Here is a 26256-nt window from a genome sequence, read left to right as displayed (position 1 = left end):
GGTCTTCTGGCCATTGATTCACTCCCCAAATGGCCGCAATGGCCAGAGCTACACCAATCTGAAGCTAGGAGCCAGGTGCCCCTTCCTGGTCTCCCATGTGGGTGCAGGGACCCAAGCACTTGGGCCATCCTCCACTGCCCTCCTGGGCCACAGCAGAGAGCTGGATGGGAAGAGGAGCAGCCAGGACTAGAACCGGCACCCATATGGGATGCTGGTGCCGCAGGTAGACGATTAACCTACTGTGCCATGGTGCCGGCCCCCAGATTGACTTCTGGTAGCCCCAGAGGGTGGCTCCATATGTTGCAGTGAGGGCATACATGTCTTAGACTAGAATGTCATATCATAAAATTACAGTTGCTCAGAAGTCCCTCCTGTTGGTCTTCATCTCAGTGTCTTGCTCTCCATTCAAACAACTCAGACAGAGCCCAGCAAAAATATTACTTAACAGCACATCCTATAACCTAAGAATGGTGGGATTCTAAAACCCCCTCTCCTGTGTCTGCTCCCTCCTGTGGTGCTGTCCCTTCCTTCTCTGCCCAGTTGCCTGGACGTGGAAGTCGGGAGCAGTGATTTAGTCCATGTACGACTGCCAGGCACTCCCCTGCCCTCTCGATCTAGTGCAGCATTCATCAAAGCTGCAGTTTACTGAGTCCATTTTACAAGAGCTGAATGCTGATAATAAGTAGTTTTAGTGATCTGAAAGCCTGAGATCAGAGACAGAGATTTGGGCAGGGAAGGCTTTGCAAATGCAAAAAGCTCTACTAATAGAGTGGAATTCCCATATTATGACTTACAAATGTTCAATTGGGGAACATTATTGAGTACCAAAACCATTTAAGCCCCACCCCTGAAATGTATTTTTTAAAGATTTATTTATTTATTTGAAAGTCAGAGTTACACACAGAGAGAAGGAGAGGCAGAGAGAGAGAGAGAGAAAGAGAGAGGTCTTCCATCTGGGTTCATTCCTCAATTGGCTACAATGGCTGGAGCTGCACCAATCCAAAGCCAGGAGCCAGGAGCCTCTTATGGGTCTCCCATGCAGGTGCAGGGTCCCAAGGACTTGGGCCATCTTGCAAAATTGCTTTCCCAGGCTGTAGCAGAGAGCTGGATCGGAAGTGGAGCAGCAGGGACTCGAACTGGCGCCCATATGGGATGCTGGCACTGCAGATGGTGGCTTTACTCACTACACCACAATGTCACCCTCCTCAGCCCCGAAATGTTTAAGTAGGACTGTAGGACTAGACTACACTTAGATGCTGGGTCCTTTATGTATTTTTTTTCCTCTTTTCTGACATGTAAACAGAGGCAGCTTGCTAAAGGAAGTCCTGAATCTATACCCTATGCTACACTAAACTCCATGACCTGTCCCTATCTGTAAAGTGGGAATGATACTTTGGTGTGGAGAGAAATGGGTGTTAAATGAGCTAAAATTACATAGAGCACTGCCTGGCTCATGACAGGAGCTTACCAATTGTTAGTGCCTCCTCTACCTGAATGGGGCACTGTGTGAGAACAGATTGCTTACAGTTTGGTGTCAGGGTAAGTCCAGAATTAAAGCTGAAGTTGATGAATATTGAGCCCTGGCTACAGCATAATGGGGCATATGGAGTGTTTGGCCCTAAGAAAAGAGAGAATATGACCAAAGGAAATGCAGGAAGACCTTGTTTGCTACCCAGTGCTTAACAGGGACTTGGACTCATGCTATCTTCTTTGGGAGTCACTGGAGCTTCCAGGAAACATTCTTATCCCTGTCTTAGAGATGAAGAAACTGAAACTTGAAACACTAGTCGTGGGCAGAGCCTAGACTGAAATGTAGTCTTCCAAGTTCTAGGTGAATGTTCCAGGCACACTGGCAACAGTGCTCTGAGGGGTGGGCTCTAAGTCTCATGTCCAGCTTCAACTAGAACATCTCTGGCTTTATTTGACTCAAATGCTAGAATGCTACATAAAATTTCCCATGATAAAAATCTCTGCTCTAAGGGAAAGAAAGATCTTTAAGCCATTGCACTCTGTTGTGGTATCTTTGCTGCATAATGCAGCTGAAACTAAATTACATCATATTAGCCTTGAACAAGATGCAAATGATCTTTAATTTCTCTCTTTATTATCTCAACCTCTGTGGGATGCAATCTGGTCAGTGTTGCTGCCCCTACATGTGAGTGATACAATCCAAAGTAAAAAGCAGTCCTGTGGTTTGCCCAATATTCCTGTTCGGTCAGACCCCAAGTCAAGTATAATCTAGGATTTACCTGCTATGCAGGGGGAAAATGGGCAGGGCTTTATTGTCTTGGCAGAGCTGGGTGAATTTTTGTGTAAGTTTACAAGCTTTTATAAAGTAAGAGATGAAATTTTTCAGAACACTTTGTTCTAGAAATACACTACTGCAGTGGCTGGTGCTTTGGCAGATATTCTGTGTCAGAGAGTATATATATATATATAGTGTTAGTGTAACAGGTGACCCTGGCCAAGGACACTTAAACAAAGAGGTACAGCACCAGTGTTGGTGGGATGTTCATGAAAAGATGCAGCTCACCTTCTCCTGTTCCATCTGCCCATGATGCCTCCCCAACCACTGTTTGTCAAGGCGTGCTGTGGAATATGTGTTTATCCTCCAACAGGGAACTAAAGGAGAAGATCCAGCCAGAAATCTTAGAGCTGATCAAACAACAGCGCCTGAACCGCCTCGTGGAAGGTACTTGCTTTAGGAAACTCAATGCCCGGCGGAGACAAGGTACTGTTCTGGAACACTCCAGATTTGGGTAGGGTGGACAGTAGCTAGCCTACTCCCTGGGCAATCACAAGGGCAATGTGTTGGCTTAAAGGTGTACATGGCACAGGGATAGCAGTCAGTCCATGTAATTTCTGGTTCCCATGCATACCCAGGGAGATTCAAAGTCCAGAATTACCAGAGCAGCTGTGGAAATGAGGAGCCGTGCTTTGCCATTCAGTGCCATATGCTGCCATGGTGGTACCAACAATAGCTAGTGTGTATTGTAAGCCTCCAAGTGCCAGGCCCTTCTCCAAAAGGTTTACCTACATGAGGTACATCAAAAAGCTTGTGGAAAAATAGAGCCAAACAATATTTATTTTTAGCACAAAAAATTGAATTCTGTGCATAGTTTGTTCACAAGGCACATTTCTGTGAATTTTTTTTTTTTTTTTTTTTTTTTTTTTTTTGACAGGCAGAGTGGACAGTGAGAGAGAGACAGAGAGAGAAAGGTCTTCCTTTGCCGCTGGTTCACCCTCCAATGGCCGCCGCTGCAGCCGGCGCACCGCGCTGATCCTGGCAGGAGCCAGGAGCCAGGTGCTTTTCCTGGTCTCCCATGGGGTGCAGGGCCCAAGCACCTGGGCCATCCTCCACTGCACTCCCTGGCCATAGCAGAGAGCTGGCCTGGAAGAGGGGCAACCGGGACAGAATCCGGCGCCCCAACCGGGACTAGAACCCGGTGTGCCGGCGCCGCTCTGTGAACTTTTTGAATACACCCACCATGACCCTCTGAATTAGCTATTGTGATTATGCCCAGTTTACAGATAGGAAACAGGAGGTGCTGGAGGGTTAAATAACTTCCCCCAAATCACAGAAGAGCAAGATTTAGCCTCCACCACTCTATGGCCCTTAATGAAGCTTACTGAGCCACCAGGGAATCTGGCACCCACTATGGGATTCATCTTGGTGCTTCCGGCACGAATGGCTCTTAACTCTCAAAGCTCCCACACTGATTTCTGCCTGGTCAGAATCATGTTATTTGAGGATATAATTAACAGTGAGCTTAGACGGGATAGAATGGATTTTCATAATATTTCAGATTTCTGAATTCTCTCTATTAATCCTAACCTCAAAATGTCAAATCAAACTGTTGTCAATACACCAGATTCAATATTTCCAGATGTATCCTCACCAAGGAAGGGAGCATCCTTGGTTGTTTTCTTGCTTTCATGACGTATTGCTGATTGTCAGGTCGGAGTGTTCACATCACACTGCCCTAGAAGCAAGAAGCCAGAAAATAAAACTGAGAAGTAAGGTGTGGAGAGAGGTGAAGAGATTGAGAAAGAGCTAGGGGAAAGCATAAGCATTAATAGCTGTGCTAAGAACATGTGCCACTAGCAGCCCAGGAGAGACTTGGGTCACACCAGATGGATGTTCTGCTCACACAGAGCTCACTCCCTCATGACAAAATCATGTTCTGTTTGCACAGAATACATCCCCCCAGCCGTCTATTTTAACTCCTCTGTGCTAAATACTCATTACATTTGAAGTATTTCAAATGTTATCATTAAAAATCACATTGAGGAACTTCCAAAGGCAGAATTTTATTGAGGAGTGAAAATTCGGGTTATGCACAGAGAATGGGAAGCCCTGCCAATGAGCTTCAAGCTGAGCTTCAGGAAAGGCCAATGCACAGAATAATAAGGGCTGGGGAGGGCTCAGGAGGAGGAGCAGCAGGAGAGGGAGCCAGAGAAGGAGGAATGCGTGCCCTCCTTTCCCTGCATCCCTCGCGTGGAGCATAATGTCAGCATAAACTGTGTTCCAAGAAGATGGTGTGGCACAGTGGCAAGAACAGGAGCCCCAGCGCTGGATGGAGGGGCACAGTCTGGCCTCTGCCTCTGTCCAGCTGTGTGACCTTGGGCAGTTTCGGAAATGTGCACAAGAGTGCCTGAGGTCATTGTGAGGAAGAAAGGCAATTATGAATGTGTCTCTTAGAATGCAACGCAATAGGTAGCTACTATTATTCTACAGGGTTTTATAGAGAAAATGCAGTGAGCGGAGAATGAGTAGACCGTTCTGAGTCTCTCAGTTCTGTGATTAACCACCTGGGTGTCTTTAGACAGGACACGTGAACTTTCTCACCACAAGTCCTCAGTGTGAATGGGTGCATAGGTCCCAAGGATCCAGCAGCTCAGTTAGCCAGGTACAGGTTGAGGGTCCCTACGCCGAAAACCCAAAATCCAAAAGTTTTTAAGCATTTTCATATTGCCATAAATAGAAAGATCTATACTATGACATTTTGTTTCATAAACAAAATCATTTAAAATATTATATAAAATTACCTTTAAGGCACGTTTATAAAGTACATAAGAAACATTAGTGAATTTTATGTGTAAACTCAGATCCCATCCCCATTGTATCTCATTAAGTCTATGCAAACATTTTTAACATCTGAAATTCAAAATACTTCTGATCTCCAGTATTTCAGATGAGGGATGTTCAACCAGTACTCCGTTGCATGCCCTGATCTTTTCACTGCATTTAGAAAAATCTCAATATTCCCTTATAGTGCCCCAGAAAGGTGCTTTAGCAGGTTTCCATTCACTTGACACCGGGCAAAGGGCACAGAAGTGTGAGAGTAGGAAATGGCAAATAGACTCAGGCCACCCAAGGCCTCCCCGATGCCCAGCTAGGATTCTACAAAACCCAATTCCTAGAACCAAATTCAACTTCCTAGTCTATTTTACCATGAGATTTCCCTTTATTGACTGAAACAGGCAGGTTCTATCAAAGTAATTATTTCTAGGTGTACGAATTATAGGGAGTTGGTTTATTTTTTAAGTGTGAACACCTTATCTGTAATTTTTTTCTAATTTTCTTTCTAATTTTTTCTAATGAGCTACTCAACAAATTTAAAAAATCAGTATGTTGATAATACATTTATTAGTTGAGCTCCCTGGGAAGCTGACCATCTGTGTTTAACATCAAATTATCTTTTTGAGTACAGAAAGGGAGGCTTTTTGGTGTCTGTAAATGGATTTGAAACCTGGAGACCAGCTCTGTGCTTAAAAATAGGGATGCAAGGCAGACTGCGCTGGAGTTAGTTTCCTATCACCCCATAAGAGCATTCCATTTAGGTTTATACAGATTAATGAGAATGTGACATAAAATCATGTTTGATTCTTTCATGAACGGTGCATTTCCACATGAGACCACCAACAGGGAAAGACACCTGCTTGGCCAGTGCCCTCACGGGTTAAAGGGCGACTACTGCCTGTGCAGGTGCCGTGGCCACGCTCCCTGTGAACTTGTCCCCTCATGAGGAGGACACAGATGAGTGCATTTGAGTAATTAACTTTACAGGGGAAAACATGACAGCACTGACGTTGTGCAGAACTGGAGAGCAGAGGAAGAGCAAATAGAGTCCTGCACTGTGCCACGCTGAGCTAAAAGGCCCTGGAGTTGATATTTTCCCATCATTCTACCTGCCTCATTCACAGCTCTGCTACTTAGACTGTTATATCCTACTGCAGTGTAGAACCTTCAAACTATTTCCCCCACAACTGTATTTTGGTACCCATTAACCGTCTTTTATCCTCCTCCCACGACACTTCCCAGCCTCTAGTGACCTTGAGTCTACTCTCTACTTCTATGTAATCAACTTTTTTTTAAAAGCTTTCAGTATTTGTCTTTCTATGCCTGGCTTATTTCATTTGGTATAAAATCTAGTTCCAGCCACATTGTTGCAAATGGCAGGATTTAATTCTTAATAGCAAAGTGATATTCTGTTGTGTATATATATATATATATATATATATACACACATATATGTGTGTGTGTGTGTGTGTATATATATATATATATATACCACATTTTCTGTATCCACTCCTCCCGTGAACACCTTGGTTGATTCCGTAGCTATTGGTGGATAGTACAGCAATCAACATGGCAGTGCAAATATCACTTCCATGTGCTGGTTTCATTTCCTTTGGGAATACCATAGGTATATACCAGATAGCAGAATCAAATGGTAGATCTACTATTAATTTTTTGAGGAAACTCAATACTGTTTTCATAGTGGCTGTACTAATCTACATTGTCATCAACAGTGTATAAGAGTTCCTTTTCCTTCATTTCTTTGCTAATATTTGTTGTGTTTTCCTTTTCCATTTTTTTTAAGATTTATTTTATTTATTTATTTGAAAGAATTACAGAGGGAGGCAGAGAGAGAGAGAGAGGTCTTCCATCTGCTGGTTCACTCCCTAGATGGCCGCAATGGCTGGAGCTGAGCCAGTCTGAGACCAATAGCCAGGAGCTTCCTCCAGGTCTCCCACGTGGGTTCTGGGGCCCAAGGACTTGGGCTGTCCTCCACTGCTTTCCCAGGCCATCAGCAGTGAGCTGGATTGGAAGTGGAGCAGGCAGGACTCAAACTGGTGCCCATATGGGATGCCAGCACTGCAGGCTGGGGCTTTAACCCACTGCACCATAGCACTGGCCCCTCCTTTTTCACAACTGTGTTTATGGCTGAGGTGAGGTGATATTCCATTGGCTGAGGTGAGATTATATTTCACTGTGGTTTTGATTTTCTGATGTTGAGCATTTTTCACATACTTGAGGCCATTTGTTTTTCTTATTTTGAGAAATGTCTATCAGGATCTTCTGCCCATTTTTAATTAGCGTATTTGTTTTATTGTTAGATTTTTGAGGCTCTTATATATTCTAGATATTAATATCTTATAAGAGAAATAGTTTGAAACTATATGAAAATATTTCCTCTCAACTGTTGATTGTTTCCTTTGCTATATAGAAGCTACTTAATTTTATATAATCCCATTTATCTAGTTTTTTTATTTTTGATTAGTTTTTAACAGAGTCAACGTGATTTGCAGATGCAATTCCAAGAACATAATGATATTCTGTTCCTCCATCCCTCCCCCTCTCTCCCTCCCACTGTTTTTCTCTTACCCTTTCCTTTTTTTTCCTTAGTTTTAGGTAACATTTTAAAATTATATTACAGTAAAAAGACTTAATACTTCACCAAATAAGACATTTAACACATCAAAAGCAAAAAGACCCTAGTTTAGTGGGAATATAGACAATGCTATAAACAGTAATTGAATGGAAAAATAACTATTTTACTATTTATATACAGTAAATTTTGAAGTAATCACAGATTACTTAATCACAGGTTAAAACCATAGTAGTCGGCCAGTGCTGTGGTGTAGCAGGTAAAGCCGCTGCCTGCAGAGAGAGCATCCCATATGGGTGCCAGTTCGAATCCCAGCTGCTCCACTTCTGATCCAGCTCTCTGCTATAGCCTGGGAAAGTACTGGATGGTGGCCAAAGTACTTGAGCCCCTGCACCCACTTGGGAGACCCCAAGGAAGCTCCTGGCTTCGGATTGGCTCAGCTCCAGCCATTGAAGCCATTTGGGGAATGAACCAGTGGACGGAAGACCTGTCTCTCTCTCTTTCTCTCTCTCTCTCTCTGCCTTTCAAATAAATAAATAAATCTTAAACAAACTATATTAGTATAACATTTTTAACCATTAGTTTGACAAAGTATAAAACAAAGTTTTACAGAACTATATTTGCAGCAACATTGATACACACAGACATTTCTTTTTCTTTCTTTTTTTTTTAATTTTAGCTGCCACATATAAGGGAGAACATGCAGTATTTGTTTTTCTGGGTCTGTCTTATTTCATTCAACATGATGTTCTCCAGTTGCATCCATTTTGCTGGAAATGGTAGAATTTCATCCTTTTTTATAGCTGAATAATACCCCATTGTGTATATATGCCACATTTTCTTTATCATTTCACCTGATGATGGACACCTTGGTTGGTTCCAAATTTTGGCTGTTGTGAACAGTGCTGCTATAAACACTGTGGTGCAGGTATCTCTTTGATACATTGTGTTCAAGTCCTTTGGGTATGTACCCCGTAGTGGGATGGCTGGGTCACATGGCAAGTTATTTCTATTTTTTAATGAAATCTCCACAGTTTTCCGCAGTAGCTGCACTGATTTACATCCCTACCAACAGTGTAAAAGTGTTCCCCCTTCTTCACATCCTCTCCAACATTGGTTACTCTTTGTGTTTGGATTTTAGCCATTCAGACAGGGGTGAGGTGATATCTCATTATAGTCTCGATCTGCATTTCCCTGATGGCTGGTGATGTTGAGCATTTTTTCATATATCTGTTGGCCATTTGTATTCTTTTGGGAACCATCAAAGTTCTTTGCCCTTTTCTGAGCTGGATTGTTATTTATTGTTGTTATTGAGTTATTAAGTTGCTGATTTATTTGGGACATTAATCCTTTGTCAGACAGTTTGCAAATATCTTCTCCATTCTGTTGGGTGTCTCTTCAGTCTATTGATCATTATCTTTGCTGTGCAAAATCTTCCGAGTTTCACATAGTCCCATTTGTTTAGTTTTACTTTTGTCGTCTGTGCTTTGAGGGTCTTGTCCAAGAAGTCATCCCATACCTATGTCTTTTTTTAAAAAAATTATTCATTTATTTGAAAGGTAGAGTTTCAGGGAGTAGGGACATAGGGAGAGAGAGAGAAAGAGCGAGAGAGAGAGAGGTTTTCCATCTGCTGGTTCACTTTGCAAATAGCTGCATCGGCCGCAGCTCAACTGATCCAAAGCCAGGAGCCACGAGCTTCTTTTGGGTCCCCACATGGATGCAGGCCATCTTCCAGTGTTGCCCCAGGCCACAGCAGAGAGCGTGATCTGAAGTGGAGCAGCCAGGACTCAAACTGGTGTCCATATGGAATGCTGGCACTGTCGGCAGTGGCTTTACCCACTGTGCCACAGTGCAAGCTCTCAACACCAATGTCTTGAAGTGTTTTCCCTAAGTTTTCTTCCAACAACTTCATAATTTTAGGTCTTAAATTTAGGTCTTTGATCTCTCTTCAGTTGATTCTTTTTATATGGTGAGAGGTATGGATCTAATTTCATTCTTCTACATATATGCATCCAGTTTTGCCAGCACCATTTGTTGAAGAGATTATACTTACCCCACTGTGTGGTCTAAGCACTTTTGTCAAAATCAGTTGGCTGTATATGTGTGGACTAATTTCTGGACTCTCTATTCAGTGCCATTGTAATGGTTTTTATGCTAGTACCAAGCTGTTTGAATTACTATAGCTTTGTAGTATGCTTCGAAATCAGGTATTAAGATGTCTCCAGCTTGGTTTTTATTGCTCAGGATCACTTTGGTTATTTGGGTCTTTTGTGATTCATATGAATTTTAGAATTTTTCCCCCTAACTTTGTAAAGAATGCCATTGGTATTTTGATAACGATTGCATTGAATCTGTAAATTCTTTTAGGAAGTACAGACATTTGATTATATTGATTCTTCCAACCCATGAGCAAGGAATATTCATTTTGTTGTGTCCTTGAAAATTTATTTCATCAGTGTTTGATAATTATCATTATAGAGCTCTTTCACTTCTTTGGTTAAATTTATTCCTAAGTATTTGTTTGTTGTGTGCGGCTATTGTAAATGGGATTTCTTTCTTAATTTCTCTTTTTATATATTCATCAAGCTACTATTTTTTTGTATCTTTATTTTGTAACTTGCAAATTTATTGAATTGGTTTATCAGTTCAAACAGCTTTTGGGTGGAGTGTTTTAGGTTTTTCCATGTCCTCTGCAAACTTGAATAATTTGACTTCCTCTTTTCTAATTTTGATGCCCTTTATTTCTTTCTCTCTCTCATTGCTCTTACTAAAACTTCTGGAACTGTATTGAATAAGAGTGGTGCAAGTGGAGGTCCTTGTCTTGTTCCAAATCTGAGAGGAGATGCTGTCCATTTTTCCCATTCAGTATGGCTGCGGAGTCAAGAACTTGAGTCACACTTCCCTTGCGTCTCCGAGATTAGTGAGACTTCTCAGAATCACTTGCAATGAATGGTCTCAATAAGCACCCAGGGCTGTCCACTGGAGTGTCGTTTTGAGAAAGAGTAAACTGAAACTTTGCTTCTTGTTGAGCACGTGGCCCAGTCCATGGAGCAGCACCTGCTACCTAAATGTGCACATAACAGATTTGTTCTGGGACTCTGTCTGCTCTGAGGAATAGTCGTGCTTCTCTGCTTCTTCCAGCAAGACCTCTGTGCCCCCATTGCTTTTGTGGACGAGTCAAGAAACCTAGATCCTTGCAGGATATCCAGGCAGAGTAGCCAAATAAACTCTGGGGAGCAGGCTCGCTCTTTCTCTCTCCTTTGTTGAAATTGTCTTTTCATATTTCATGAACCCTAATCATAATTCATTTCTACAAAAAGGCAAATAGAAATAAATGCACATTTTTCAAATGAAGAAAAGTCAGTTCATTTCTGGGGGGGAGAGTGTATTATGCAATAGATAAAAATAACAGATAATCATTGTTCACCAAAGGTACCGGAACCAGTAGCATGGATAAGCGGGTTCTCCATTCAGTGGAAATCAAGAAGGAATGAATATTTATAGATAGGCAGCCCTCTGAAAGAAGTATGATGGGATCTATACAGCTCATATAATTATAACTGTTGCTTGATGAGTGGAGACCAGGGATCCCTAAACTTTCTATTATTTGGCCAAAGTCCACAGCTAATAGGTGTGAGGGCCGGGTGTGTAACTCAGATCTGTGTGACTCCAGGACATCTGTTATGTCAAATCATCTTTGGAGGTCTGAGCTCTGGAGTCATGTGCTGTGAAAGGAGACAGCTGTCTCCAGGGAGACAGAACTCAGGAATCAAACATGATTGTCTTGTTTTGAAGACTACCCAGTGAACTGAGGAAGATTTGAAAGGCGGAATGACCTTCGTCTGTATCTGTCATTGTTAATTCACTTTACTGGACCACAGAGATCTTGCATCTCATCATCCGGAAGGTGGCATTTCCCTTTAAACAGAGTTTTCAACCCTCTGTTTGGATCTGTTTATTTGGATGTGTTGGATCTTAGGCGGAAGCAGACTTATGACCTCATTGAAGACTTGACACATGTTCATTTAACCTAGGAAGAAACTGAAATCCTAATAACATTGTTTTAATGACACCGTTTTCAAAAGCTGTCCTGCCTTCCTATCACAGGACTCCAGGGCCCTGTGGGTTGACAGCCAGCTCCAGCTGCAGGCTCTGCCGTCAGACAAAGATGGCCCCTGATTTCATGGCAGAGTTGATCAAGCCTGGGTTCCTGCTGTGCCCTGTGCCTCCCTAAATGACCAGCCTTTCACAATCAGCAACAGTCGCTGTTACTCAGCCTGTCTGTCTCCTCTGAAGGCCTGGGGGCCGGCTCTCTGTGGCTTACTTAACTAAAATGAAGGACATTTTAGAAGTGTTGCTGTATAATTGTATAGAGATATAGAGAGCTTCCATTGTTGCAGAAAGTTCTGTTGTACAGGGATGCAAGAATTACAGTTGTGGGAGGTTATTAGTACCATAAAAACATTTGCATGTGACTTTGGAAATAGATTTAATCAACCCTTCTTACCAGCCTTGGAGTTTTGAACTAGCTTTTCCTTCTGATCCTACAGAGAGAGAGAGAGAGAGAGGGAAAGGGATGAATGGAGGAAGAGATAAAAGCATAGAATTGTCTCCCTATTTTCAGTTTTTGAGTTAGAGCATTAAAAGATGACCATTATAGTATTTTCACTTATAAATGACTGGAAGACCTCCTTATTAATTCTTATTTTCTCCTTAAATGCTGGAATCAATCTTTGATAATTTCTCACTGCTTCCTGTTAATTGCTTTTGGTGACGCAATCCACTCCTTCATTGCCCAGAGGGCATAAGGAACTAGCAACATCATGCTGGGTTTTGAAAGAAAAATCCACATTTTTCTTACCGTAATAGAAACTGAAAAGCAAGCTGATGTTGACACTGCTTTACCCCATGTGTCAGTGGGCTGGTTGGGCAGGGCTGGCAGCCGTGCTCTCCTTCATAGCCTCTCTCCCTTCATGTCGAAAACCTACAACACAGGCATGGGGGTCTGGCGCAGCAGTTACAACACCACTTGGGACAACCTCAGCCCATATCAGAATGCTGGATTCCAGCCCTGGTATAACTTCGGATCCAACTTCCTGCTGCTATACATTTGGGGAGGTAGGAGGTGATGGTTGAAGTATACTTGGGTTTCTGCCACCCACATGGGAGAATCACATTGGATTTCAGGCTCCTGACTTTGGTCTGGAGCCCAGCCCTGGCTACTGGGGGATGTGGGAGTGAACCAGAGGATGGAAGATCTCTCTCTCTCCCTCTCTCAAATAAGATGAAAACAAATATTTTTTATTATTATTGACAGATAGAGTTAGTGAGAGAGAGAGAGAGACACAGAGAGGTCTTTCTTGGTTCACCCCCCCAATGGCCACCACGGCTGGCGCTGTGCCAATCCGAAGCCTGGAGCCAGGTGCTTCCTCCTGGTCTCCCATGCGGGTGCAGGGCCCAAGCACTTGGGCCATCCTCCACTGCCTTCCCGGGCCACAGCAGAGAGCTGGACTGGAAGAGGAGCAACTAGGACTAGAACCCGGTGACCATATGGGATGCCGGCGCTGCAGGCAGAGGAATAGCCAAGTGAGCCATGGCGCCGGCCCCTACAAATAAATTTTTTTTAAAAACTATACAATCTATAGACCTTCCAGAGCTAAAGACTGCAGCTTTTACCTTGAGGAGAATACTGGCTGAGCTTCCCCCTACTTGCTTACAAATTAAAACCAGCTTCTGGGTCTTTTCAGCTCCTCCTTCCCATACTTGGTAACCTATCCAGGGCTTCCTCTTTTATGTGGACAAGCTAACCAACTCACACCTTCTGATAGAAGACAGAGAAAGAGGAACTTGGATAGGGTAAGTAAAGAATTAGCCAGAGGTAGAAGAAAACCCAGAGGAGGGTGGTGCCATGTAAGTCAAGGGCATTTACACTTCTGAAAAGAGAAAATTACAGCATCTGCACACCACACAGATACGACAGAGCTCCAGGCAGCCTTTCATGTTTCCTTTAAACGAACATCCATGCCAACACTGCAAGAAAAGTGGTTGTTTTGCCTCCTGGTGTCTTGATAAATATTTTGTGAATGTTCTAATTTCTAATTTTTGTGAGTGTAAGATGTTGCACAAGAAGCATTTCTTGTGCCCAGTTTCCCAGCCAGAAGGAATGTCCCCATTCCCACTGCCCAGAGCTAAGCAGCAAGTGTTTCCGCCATCTTTCTGTTAGTGTCATCAAGAACAAAGGCAGACGCTATTCCTAGAGTTCCTGACTTTGTCTGCCTTCCATGCTAATGACTTTTTGCTGTACCCAGTAGAGTGCTGTGTGCATCGTAGAAAGTGGAACTAATAGAGTTCCTGATAGTGTACCATCTATAGACCCCTCCCAGAAGGCCTACTGCCATTGAGCTTAAAGGAATAGAAGACTTTCCTGATGGTCTCCAAAGGTATACCAAACAGGAGAGGGATAACTAATATCAGAATCAAAGTGGAGTTTACTCTTGGGCCCTCAAATTCATGCTTCCATAAGACTTAAAATCAAATGAAGCTCTTGCTTTGCAAAGAATTAAGAACTAATCAGGTTGGTGTTTTGGAATCCAGACTTGCTTATCTTGTCATCTTGTGTTTTTTCCCTCAGACAAGTTCTGGTATTGTCGGCTTTCACCAAATCACAAGGTCCTGCATTATGGAGATCTGGAAGAAAGTCCACAGGGAGAAGTGCCCCATGATTCTTTGCAGGACAAACGTAAGTGCCTCTTCCATAGAAAACCCGAGTTTTGCTTGGTTGCTTCTGTCCTAGTCACAATGTATCATGCCCCAAATCTGTCAGTCTAGAGGCAGGCACTTGACTTAGTGGTTAAGATGTCACTTGAGATGTCTGCATCCCATATTGGAGTGTCTAGGTTTGAATCCCAGCTCTGCTCCCAATTCCAGCTTCCTGCTAATGCAGACCCTGGGAGGCAGCAAATAATGACTCAGGGAGTTGCATCTCTGCCAAGCCTTTTGGAAAAGCTGGATTGAGTTTTGGCTCCTTAATTTCAACCTGGTACACCACTGGATCTTGTAGGCATTTGGGGAATGAGCCCGCCTATAGAAGATATCTCTATCCCCCTCTTCTTTCTCTTTCTCTCTCTCTCTCTCTCTCTCTCTCTCTCCTCAAATATGGATCAATTAAAAATATGTTCACTAATAGTCCAAATAAACCTTCGACAGTGTCTCTTCTTATGTATAGTCTTGGCCTGAGCATCCTAATCAAGTATAAGACCTTGTTTGGGACTAACAGAAGATAGCATCAAAAGATGTTCAGATATCATTCCTGAAACTTGCAACATTGAAACACCAATATCCACTTTCAAAAAATGGGTTTAATGTTTGTTTATGCATTTATTTATTTATTTAAAAGGCAGGGTGATGAGGAGAGGGAGTTTCAGAAAGGGAGAGAGGTCTTCCATCTACTCCATCCACTGATTGTTGTAGACATTTAGGGCTAGGCCATGTTGAAGCCAGGAGCCAGGAACTCCATCAAGATCTCCCTTGTGGGTGTCAGAAACCCAGATACTTAAGCCATTATCTGCTGCAAGGCACATTAGCAGGAAACTGTATTAGGGATGCAGGAGATGGGACATAGGCCTCCCAAGTGGTGGCTTAACTTGGTGAACCACAACACCCGCCCCCAACATGCACTTTTACATTATATACACAGGTGCTATTTCAAGCAGCAAAAACAATATAAACCCGATTCAGTCAATCATCTTTTTTAATGACCTAAAATAATTTTATATAACTTAAATGCTTACTTAACCCCTATCATGTTTATTCATTAGGGTGTAGTATATCCCATAATTATAATTCAGATTAATGGCAGACCCAGATGACGGACTTACCTTAAAGAGTAACTCAGATGCTTTGAAAACTCTATGATCGATTATACCCTATTATTCACTAAAAATTCCCAAAATACATACTATGTATGTTTATTTGCATCTTCTGTGTGTTGTATATTTTAACATCTGTGCTTTTGAAGAAGAGGCAGTAATGTGCAGGATTCTTTTAGCCTAACAGTATACCAAATGCCAGGTTCAGGGTTAAATATTACATTAAACAAAGTACTATAGAAACATTGAAATGAACAAGTGTGATGAATTGATTTGGAAAACAAATGAGACAAAGTGACTGAAACCTCCGAGAATACCCCAGGTGGAGAAAGCACAGAGGGAAAAGGCAGTTAGGACACTTGTATGTAACCTTGAAAGTGACATTGACCTGCACTGTTCAGAGAAGCGTGTCCTAGACCGTCCTGACCCCTGAGTCCCACACCTTCTCTCCTGTCACCCCAGGGCCCGTGGAATTCGAATTTGGACTGCTTTCCTCACAGCTCAAGGCCATCTAAGGCGAAAATAAACCATGAGTGGGAAATTTCCTGACATTCAGCTTCTGTTCTGACATCTCAGGCAGACAGCCTGGAACATTCTCCCTTCCTCCAGTTTAAAAATGGGATAAGCTGGTCTTTGTAGTGTCATTTAGTTCGGAAAGCAGCCTCTCGTTTGGGGCATAGGGAAACTGCCTCCCCAGCCCTCATTGCTGGCACCATAAGTGGAGGGGGGACCAATCACATCCACCACTGCAGAGTCAGGCACAGGATTTTGTGCCCCTGTTGTGGGAGGCCTCGGGTTTTGCCTGTAGATAGGAGATGCAGAAAGCCCACCGCTTCCCACCCTGGGCAAGATAGACCACTGGTTCTCTTCTCAAGTGTGGTCCACAGACCATCAGCAGCAGTGTTACGTGGGAGCTGGATAGAGATGCAAACCCTCAGACCCCATGCCCAGACCTGCTGAGTCAAACTCTGAGCTTGGGCACCAGCAGTGTCTGTTTTCACAGCCTCCAGACAGTTCTGATGCTCACTCAAGTTGGAGAACTGCATGACACTCCATGTAGATGCCCCAAATGTGTCTTTTACCAATAAGCAGTTTAAAAAAAAAAAAAACCAATGTTATGAATTGATAATGCATTGCCAACTTTTAATTTTGGCTAAAAAAATGGATGTGAAAAAAACAGACTCTGAAATTTAAAGTTACAAATTGTTCATAGAAGAAGGGTCTTTGATCATAAGAATTAAAGATAAGAAGAACCTAATCTTGGAGTACATGACAGTTCCTTCTGCTGAATTGAGTGAGCTCTACGAAGAACTCACACTGTGTCCTTATCTTACTTCGCATGCTGTTAATTGGTGGAAACTTTCAAGTGAAAACTCTCTGGAAAGCTAAGAAGTGTCCTGGGGCTCTCCATGCAGATTCACCGCTCTCCAGTGGTTACATGAGAAGAGTTAGAGGTTACTCTTGGTCAGAACAAGCAGCCTCTTCTTCACTTCCCTGACCAAGAGGCAGGAAAAAGGCTCTGGACAGGAAACACACAGCTCGATGGCTTGCTTCGTTCCTCCCCAGCCAGCCCAGTGAACCAGTGCTCTCACTGCACATGCGTTAAATAGCCCTGTACTGATAGACATATAATCCACTTTTCAACCCAAAGGTAGGCATTTGATTGGCAGTGTTGCCAGTTATAAGAGGCAGCACCCTGATTCTAGCTGGCCAGATAATTTAGGAAATTGGTAGCCTTGCTCCTATAGAGGTTCAAGCGCATGGATAGCAGTCAAGCCTTCTAGGGGTAGTTCCTGGGCTGCTCACAATCCAGTACCTCCCAACCCAACCAGTTCCCCCAACTGCCAAAAACCCAAGCTGAAAACAGGCAGGTAGGACTGAGCAGTACTGAGAGATGGCTTAGCAGGGTGATTGAAGAGGAGCAAGGCCAGAGCTGCCAGTCTCCACACAGCGTTGGTAGTGACCAAAGAGTGACCCTGATACTTGGAGCAGGTTGAGTGGTCCCTTGTGACACTCACTGCCTCCAAAACTCTTGTCCAGTCCTTTCCTTTGTGGCCTTTGAAATTATTAATGCAAAATCCCAAAGAGCTGCTCCATACACAGTGTGCCCATTGCCAGAGAAGCCAAAATAAATACTTCTGTAAGTGTGTGCATATGGAACGAGAGTCTGTGTACCTGTGCATAAGTGAGAGTGTATCTGTCTGCACATGTGTGCCAGAAAAGACAGTACATTCATGTAAACAAGTGAAAAGAAGCCACACTGTGCTTGAAATGAGATGGCCTAGACCTCGGAAATACATTTGCTGCTTCAAACCAGTTTTCAAACAAACATTTTAAACAAATATGCCTGGTTTGCATTTCATTTCAATTCTGCATTTTGCCTGGAGCAGAATACCCATCCTCATGGAGCTCTTAAGTCAGAAACCTCATTCCACCAGAAAAATGAGATGTCCCTTTAATTAATGTTGAGTGCCATTTCCGTTGCCACGTACAAGTGCCCTCTCTTGAGACCAAAGGGAAAATTGTCTTCCACCCCTTGGGTTAATCAGGAGTGAATATTGAGATATTGATGAATCAAAGAGTGGAACTGAATCCTCTTAACACAACCAGTGCAAGTGAAGACCGAGGGCCTCTTTTAGCTGTCTTCTCTCAAAGTTTAGGAAACCCCTCTTCTCATATTCCTTTTGTTTGTGGGGAAATAGAACCCTTAAAAACACATGGCTCACTCTGCATCTCTCCCACTGGGTTTACAGGCTGTGCTTGCTCCCACTACACACAAGGCTCCATTGCTTCATAGCCACGCCTCAGGCCCATGACTGTCACCCTTTGAAAGAATCTAGGCCAGCGCCTCTCCATCCCACATCAAAGGGACTGGGAGGGAAGCAGAGGCTCACCCACGCCTCCATAAGGAGATTAAGCTTCTCACAGAGATGAGAGAACAGCTGACACAGCGAGGCAAAGGGGCGATTTGGGTCATTGAAGCACAGTGCAAAAATCTGCATCCTTCCATCTACAGGGAATCAACTAGAAGAAGGGTCATCAAAAAGTTCATGGAAAATGCATTTTATGAAGGAAGTGTGCATGCATTTCAAGATTTATTGCACCAAAATAAATTTAGTTTTGAATTCCACTTTGTGCTGATTTTTTGAAGTATCTTCAAAATAACAAATGACATTGTGAGCATAAAATATGCCAGGCCCTATGCTAAGAGCATTATATAAGTTATCTTCTTGACAAACCAAAGTAGATGTTAGTACCCTTCTTTTACAGACAAGGAAACTGAGGTATAGGAAAAGTAAATAACTTGTTCAAGGTCACAGGTTAGTAATTGGAACAAAGATTTGAATGCAGCTATTCAACGCCATGGCCGAGATTTTTACCCACTGGACAGGCTTTTGCCCTAGCATTTAAGGCACTGGTTAGGATGGCTGTATCCCAAATCAAAGTACCTGGCTTTAATTCTTGGCTCTGGGCCTTGACTCCAGCTTCTGACAAATGCAGACCCTGGAAGGCTCAAGTGATTGGATTCCTGCCAATCATGGGGTTCTCAACTTTGGTCCTGGCCCAGCCTCAGCCATAGCAGGCATTTGGAGAGTGAATCACCAGTTGGGAGTAGCACGTTCTCTCTGTATGTCTGTCTCCCCTAGTCTCTATCTCTCAAATAAATAAATTTAAAATATTTTTGAAGTCAACAATTGCTTGGTTCCAGCATTAGAAGTTAATTTGCAGAAAAATCCTTGCAGATGGATAGTGTTATAGCTACTCATTGCTTGCAAGTAACCTGAGGCTCTGAGAACTTAAGCCTAAAGTGGTAGAGCAGTAGGTAGATCTGGAATCCAAACCTCAGCTCTCTATTCCAAAGGCATAGCCCTCCAACTGCATGCTGCATGACTGACCTGTCTGGTTAGAAAGATGAAATTCCACACTCAGCTGTCCTGAGATCTTCCTGTCCCTTCTGTATAGCTCCACACAAGAGCTTCTACTGTGGAGCTGTGCACACAACAAATGCTCAAGGCTTCCTGGCCACTTCCTGCAGATGGTTTCTGCCTGGTTTCGGCTTCCACTAGTGAACACTAAAGCTGTTTCATCATGGTGCCCACATTTTACTTTTGCTTTTTTTAGTAGGATTTCTGTTTTAAATCACAAATTTCCTTCCACAGACATTAGCGATCAAAAACCTCCTGAGCATGTCTAGAGTGACTAGTACATGTGGGGCTGTGCGCCACATGATGTGGGGTGCTGTCACCTTCCAAATTGTGGCCTGGAAACAGAGTAAGAAAAAAAGCACTAATCCCAGCTCTGACCCCAACATGCAGAATTTGTATTTGCTCTTTAAACCTCATTGTTTCCATCTGTAAAATAGCAATGTTGAACTAAAATGATCTCAATCCAGCTCAAGCTAAAAATTTGATAGAATGAAGCCATGCCCCAGGAAGTCAGAGTGGTGGTAGAGCTTCCTTCACTAGTCACGCCCCCTCCCCAATTATTCTGCTGTCTGTGGGCCCCACAATTTTATCTTGTTCTAACATAAAAATAACTGATCAAAATACTAGCTTGGCTTTGAAGCCATCAAGATCCCCTGCTGCCTCCTTACAGTGTAGATTCAAGAGGTGTGCCTCTGACCCCTCTGTTCCTGCTGCTGGGACTACAGGGGCATTTTAGCCCTTTCCACCCCTAATCTTCCAGTGCATCTGGAGACAAACCATGTAAAAAAGCAACCTTTAAAAGCCACACTGTATTTTTAGGATTTCTTTTTAGTCATAATCCTATGAGCGATACAGCAGCCCGTCTCCCTGATAGAGCACAATCCATATAAAAAACATGAAATACGTACTGCCACAAAACCCAGTGGAAAAGCGCCTTTTCTTCCCTGAAGACTTCCCATTAGAGATCTGAAGACTGACCCCAGGACAGACTTTTGTTATTACTCTTGTCCAATTCCACATGATGGGTTTTCAAAGCCAAGGGGCAACCTATGATTTGTACCTGGTAGACACTATAGGTCATTGGCTCTGTAATATATTAAAACAAAAGACTTTCTACAAGGAACTGTGACTCAAACTCCATTTGAAGCTTGAAGAGTTTGTTAATTGATTTTGCTAATTATATCACACAAAATCACTTTATGGTAGATTTTCCATTGAAAAGTTAACCACCTTCCCAAAGTGTCCAATTGTCCCCTCCTGGGTGGTGATCAGGCAGCCAGATCAGCTGAAAAGGGAGGTGAGACTGATGTAAGGTTACGAAACAATGGATTTGCAGAGAACAGAAGTCAGTGTTCTTGGCCAAAGGTTGGCTCAGGAGTCAGAGCGACCATGTACAGGAAGGCACCAATCCAAATGGGCTGGGGAAGAAAGGCAGAAAGGGGGTCTAAGGCGAAAGCTTACACCAGGCAGGAGATGCTGCACTACTGTGCTCCAGGACCAGCTCCAAGAGCTCAGTGACGTAACACAACAGAAGTTTATTTCTCACCAACATTGTGCAGCTTGCATGGGCTGGCAAAGGACTGCTCCTCACAGTCACTCAGGACACAGGCTAGTGACTGCTTTGCCATCCACAGCCGTGCCATCTGCATACAACATATGCCTCCTTCAGTTTCTGCGTCTGGGGTGAGAGGCAATAGAGGATGTGGACTTTGAACTTGCTCTCTGCAGAAAAAGAGGCACACCACTTCCTCACACATGCCATTGGCCAGAATCACTCACATGACCGCACCTAACTGCACAGTTTGCTGGAATCTATCATGAGGGCAGCAAAAGAAAGCAAGGTATTCCTTAGCATGCATAATGCCCACCAAAGCAGTCTAGAATCAGAACTGCAGAATGGAGGGGCAGTGTTAGACAGGCAGTGGGGGAGCCTGTAGAAATTCCTAGAAGCACTCGGCACAGCCCTTCTCTTAGGGTTACAAAGAACTCTATGGCTATCAATATATTCTTAGAAATTTTAGAGTGTCTGGGAAATTTTAGCTTTTAAAGGGTTTACAGTTCTATAACTTTAACATTCTATCAATTTAATCTTCATCACACCTACAACCCAATTCCCCAGTAAAATTATGTGAAGTAACTATGAAATCTCTAATTATATTCATCATTCAGAGAGCCTAAGGAATTTATTATTGAAATTTTCCACAATCCTAAATTCCTACCCTTGATAAAACCAAGTCAGCCTGCATATGCTCCTAGATTCATAATCCCACACGGGATTTAAGGATTGGGAATCAGAGATAGATAGATGACTTTGCATTTTTTGAAGTTAAATTTCCAACTACTAAATTTCTCCTACTGCCTTCTGTCTCTCTCTTGCTCTCATTCTGTCTCTCAGTTGATTCTTTTTTTTTTTTTTTTTTGACAGACAAAGTTAGACAGTGAGAGAGAGAGAAAGGTCTTTCTTCCGCTGGTTCACCCCACAAATGGCCATAGCCCTGGCCCAGGCCCCATCCAGCAGATGAGAGATGGCGCTCTCCCGGCTCCCAACCCCCAACCCTGTGTAAGAATTTCCTAAAATGATTAGAAATGCAAATTGTGGCCATGTAGAGGGAGGAGATTCAGACATGTGTTGTGGTCTATGGCGTGGGACACAACATGAAATGGGACTGCTTGTTTCTTGTTCTAAACACCACTGGCTATGGCCAGTGCGCTGCGCTGATCTGAAGCCAGGAGCCAGGTGTTTCTTCCTGGTGTCCCATGCAGGTGCAGGGCCCAAGCACTTGGGCCATCTTCCACTGCCTTCCCGGGCCACAGCAGAGAGCTAGACTGGAAGAGGAGCAACCGGGACAAAATCCGGTGCCCCAACCAGGATTAGAACCCAGGATGCTGGCGCTGCAGGCAGAGGATTAGCCTAGTGAGCCGCGGCACCAATCCCCTCTCAGTTGATTCTTACAAAAGTTTTAAACCTTTCCATATTGTTTCTCATCTTCTTCCAGTTCCTAAGACAAAAGATAACATCATTTTATCTAACTGCATTATTTTCAGAATCCCCTATCAGAAAGAAAGGTTCCCTTTATTTAACTGTTTAGTTAAAAACTGTGAAATAGTAATAATAGAATGTGCTTCACAGAATTGTGAGAATTAATGAGATGGCAGAGACTTTGGAGAATGAAATCAGAACAGTTTAGAGTCAAACAAATTTTTTGAGATAAGGCTGTTTTTCCTTACTTATCCAAAACTGAGAAACTAAATACATGTAGATGCTGAAGTGAGAGTCACTGGTGTGTGTACACCACTTGGCATTCCTCCTGGCACAAACAATCCCTTTGTAATGGCATTATTAATATCACTGTTACTATTACTGTCACTGTTACCTGCTGTTACTTCTAATGCATCACTCCCAACAATATTATATAGATTTTCTTTAGATCTTTGTTTTAATTAAATAAACTGCTTATAGACATAGCTCTTTCTCTCCAAGGATTTTTTTTTTTTTTTGCCAAAATATAAGAATGTTTCTCATATGGTCATGGCCAAATAAACTGATTATAAGCTGAAAGTATGTTTTAAAACAAAAATACAGGCTGGCACCGCGGCTCACTAGACTAATCCTCCACCTGTGGTGCCGGCACCCCAGGTTCTAGTCCCAGTTGGGACGCCAGATTCTGTCCCGGTTGCTCCTCTTCCAGTCCAGCTCTCTGCTGTGGCCCGGGAGTGCAGTGGAGGATGGCCCAAGTGCTTGGGCCCTGCACCCGCGTGGGAGACCAGGAGGAAGCGCCTGGCTCCTGGCTTCAGATCGGCGCAGCGCGCTGGCCATAGTGGCCATTTGGGGGGTGAACCAAAAGAAAAAAGAAGACCTTTCTCTCTCTCTCTCTCTCTCTCACTGTCTAACTCTGCTTGTCAAAAAAATAAAAATAAAAAATAAATAAATAAATTTTTAAAAATACATTTACCACACCTAACCTAGAAAACGTCACAGCTTAACAACAAGGTACACCATAGAATACCTGTTTCCTCTCATGATGTCATGGTTGACTGGGAGCTGCTCTCACTTCCACTGCCCTGCATCTGAGACAGGATCATACTGCATGTCACTAGCGTGGAGTAAAAGACCAAAATTCAGAATTCAATGTGTGGTTTCTACTGAATGCATATCCCTTTTGTACCATTGTAAAGTCAAACCATCTTTAGTCAGAGACCATCTCTAGTTTAGTTTCTACTCCTAAGACTGCCTGACTTCTCTTCCTCTTTGCACCACTATTTTCTTTTTGTGGTGGTTCCTGGGGATGGTAACTGGTAGCAGACACGGAGTCCTGCTTCTTTATTGACACTGAAATGTTCAATGGTGTAGTTATTTTCATTTCCTTTTATGAATTGCAGTGCCGGTGGCAGATATCAAAGCTGTGGTGACGGGAAAGGACTGCCCCCATATGAAAGAGAAAGGTGCCCTTAAACAAAACAAGGTATGATTTCAAAATTATTGCAAATAGCTCTGTCTGCACAGTGCAGTCAGCGACTCTGATGGCCCTGCTTTATAGCAGTGTGTGTGTGTGTGTGTGTGCATGTGTGTTTATACAGTTGCACATCTGTTACTCAGTTTTCCTTTCACTTTTCCTGATTCATTTTGCATATTTTACCCTTACTCTTTCCCTGACCGTTTTTCAAAGGCTCACTGTGTCTTCCATTCTCCCACTTCCTGTCTACTTCCACCCACCCCTAGGAGCTGTGCTCTCAGCTGTCTAAAGCCTCCTCTAGTTACCTCCAACCATTCACTAGGCCTACCCCAATCTCTTGTTGGTGTCCATTTCACCTTTCCCTTCTCCCACTCCAATCTCTTTCATTTCCTCTGGCTAAAATCATCCCCACTCTAGCCTCCCTACTGTCTCTTTGCTGCTTGGGACAGACAAATATCAACTGATTAAAGCAATCTTAGAAAACCTAAGGGTCTGATGTCCTTCAGGACCATGGACAGTAGACTGCAGTCTCAGACCTGGCTTAAAGGAAAAAATTTCCCAAAATGTGGGTGCTATGAAGCACCCTTCACTTTGCAACACTTATCATCCCCTCCTGGCTTACCAACTGCTGTCACCATGACAGTCCACATTCTGTCAGAAAAGGTGCAGTGTTGGGGGGCAAAGGAGTAGGAGAGCATCATCCAGGAAGACGGAGGAATTTCCTTAGACACTCGTTTACAGGTATTTGCCTCTGGGGGATTTGTTTAAATCTCCTGGCACCTTGTGATATATACCATCCATGGATACAGATTTATCTGGATGTTCCAGATGCCTTGACACCCTGAATGCCACACAGATCAATATATTATTCTGTATGTCCAGCATCAGTATCTAAGAGGAAAACCAAAATAATGTGCATCCTACTTATCAATCAGGGTTAAAATAAATAGCCCCTGGTCTATAACTTCAAACATTCTAAGACAGGGTTGAGTCCAGGTCTTGTCAGGCTGGCCCTATCTATGGTTAAAGAAAAGCAAAATGACCGTGATAGTACTATTCTGGATGAGAGGACTGGGAGGACACAGCCAAGGAGGCTACTTTGAAATCTGTGCTTCTTAAGTTACATAAATACAACCTGCCTCTAGTCCAGTGTCACAACAAGTAGGACTTAATGCACCTGCATGACAATGGTAATGATGTCAGGGCTTGTCTGGAACCCAGGTTCTCTGTTACAGCACCAGGAAAGTTTCCCCTGTCTCTTCTCTATGATGGGGAACTCAGTAGTCCTCTAGCCCATGAGGTTCCAGAGGAGCATCCTTCCCTGTAGCAGCAAGGCTCCAGTTGCCATCGTCTGCCTCTTGTGGAGCAGATTTTCTGCAACACCAGCAGGGATTGCCATATGCTCAGCATGTCCGTGTCCCTCCAGAGTCTCAGGGAGCACTGGCTCAGCTCAGCTCTAGCCGAGGTCCCCATCATTATATAACACTCGCAGCTGAGCAAGAAACAATGTGGGCAAATTGGTAGCAACAAGAGTCTGTAAGTCCAAGAGGGCCCGGACAGTCGGAGCTGGCAGTGAGGCAGCCTTGTGTTGGATCTACCAGTGCACTTCAGTTGCAGACCAATCATCGCCCTGGAACGAGGAGAGTCATGCATCACAGAGACTCACAGCCAAACTGCTTACCTAGAGCACAGTCCACGAGAGCACTGAATTGTGGGAACACTTACGGCAATTCTGATGAATCATTGTAGGCTGTGGTCTACACTGTAGACTAGTGTGAGATGAAGAAACTCTTGGAGGCCGCAGTCTTGGAGTGGGGTACCATTTCACGGCTTTACCCACCAGAAGGAGAGTCTCACAGTGGAGATCTGAGACCCCCACCTGGGACTCTGACAGAGGTGAAGAAGACTGACTATGAAATATGTCAGTGCCTTCTCCATTATAATGTCCTGTGTTCCAGGCCTTTATCCCAGTTAGGAGAGTAATTGCTCCCATTCCAGATTGTGTTGGCCTTCCTGTCTCAACTGTGGGATTGGAGGTGAGGGAGACATAGTAAATAGCCTTCAGGCTGTCAAGGAAACGATGGGAAACTGGAGCCAAGGTAAAAGGGAATAAGCCATGGCAGTAAATCTGTCCTACTGGGGAAACTCTTGAGAAGATGACAGCCCCAGGACACAAGATTTCAGTGGAAGATTCTAGGATGCTGAACCTCTCCCATGCCCTACCACCACTCTAGCAAAACTAATGGCAGTGGATTATAGCTGAATGAACTTCAGAGACAAGAGACACTCTCTAAAGAAGAATACTTAGTCGAAGAAAAGAAACAATGAGACC

At 43.5% G+C, this 26256-nt stretch overlaps 1 protein-coding gene across 9 annotated transcripts in view; it reads left to right on the top strand.

Moving 5' to 3' along the window:
* ELMO1 (engulfment and cell motility 1) overlaps positions 1–26256 on the top strand; it is a 573401-nt gene that overhangs the window by 533158 nt on the left and 13987 nt on the right. For all 9 annotated transcript variants that reach the window (XM_070059727.1, XM_070059724.1, XM_002713762.5 and 6 more), the window contains 3 exons: positions 2619–2731; positions 14308–14415; positions 23851–23933. In XM_070059727.1, coding sequence (XP_069915828.1) covers positions 2619–2731; positions 14308–14415; positions 23851–23933 — 304 coding nt within the window. The remainder of the gene's footprint in view (positions 1–2618; positions 2732–14307; positions 14416–23850; positions 23934–26256) is intronic.

Source organism: Oryctolagus cuniculus, chromosome 16 (genome assembly GCF_964237555.1).
Source record: "Oryctolagus cuniculus chromosome 16, mOryCun1.1, whole genome shotgun sequence".
In the NCBI taxonomy this organism is placed as follows: Eukaryota; Metazoa; Chordata; class Mammalia; order Lagomorpha; family Leporidae; genus Oryctolagus; species Oryctolagus cuniculus.
This window is presented reverse-complemented; position numbering and strand designations above follow the sequence as displayed.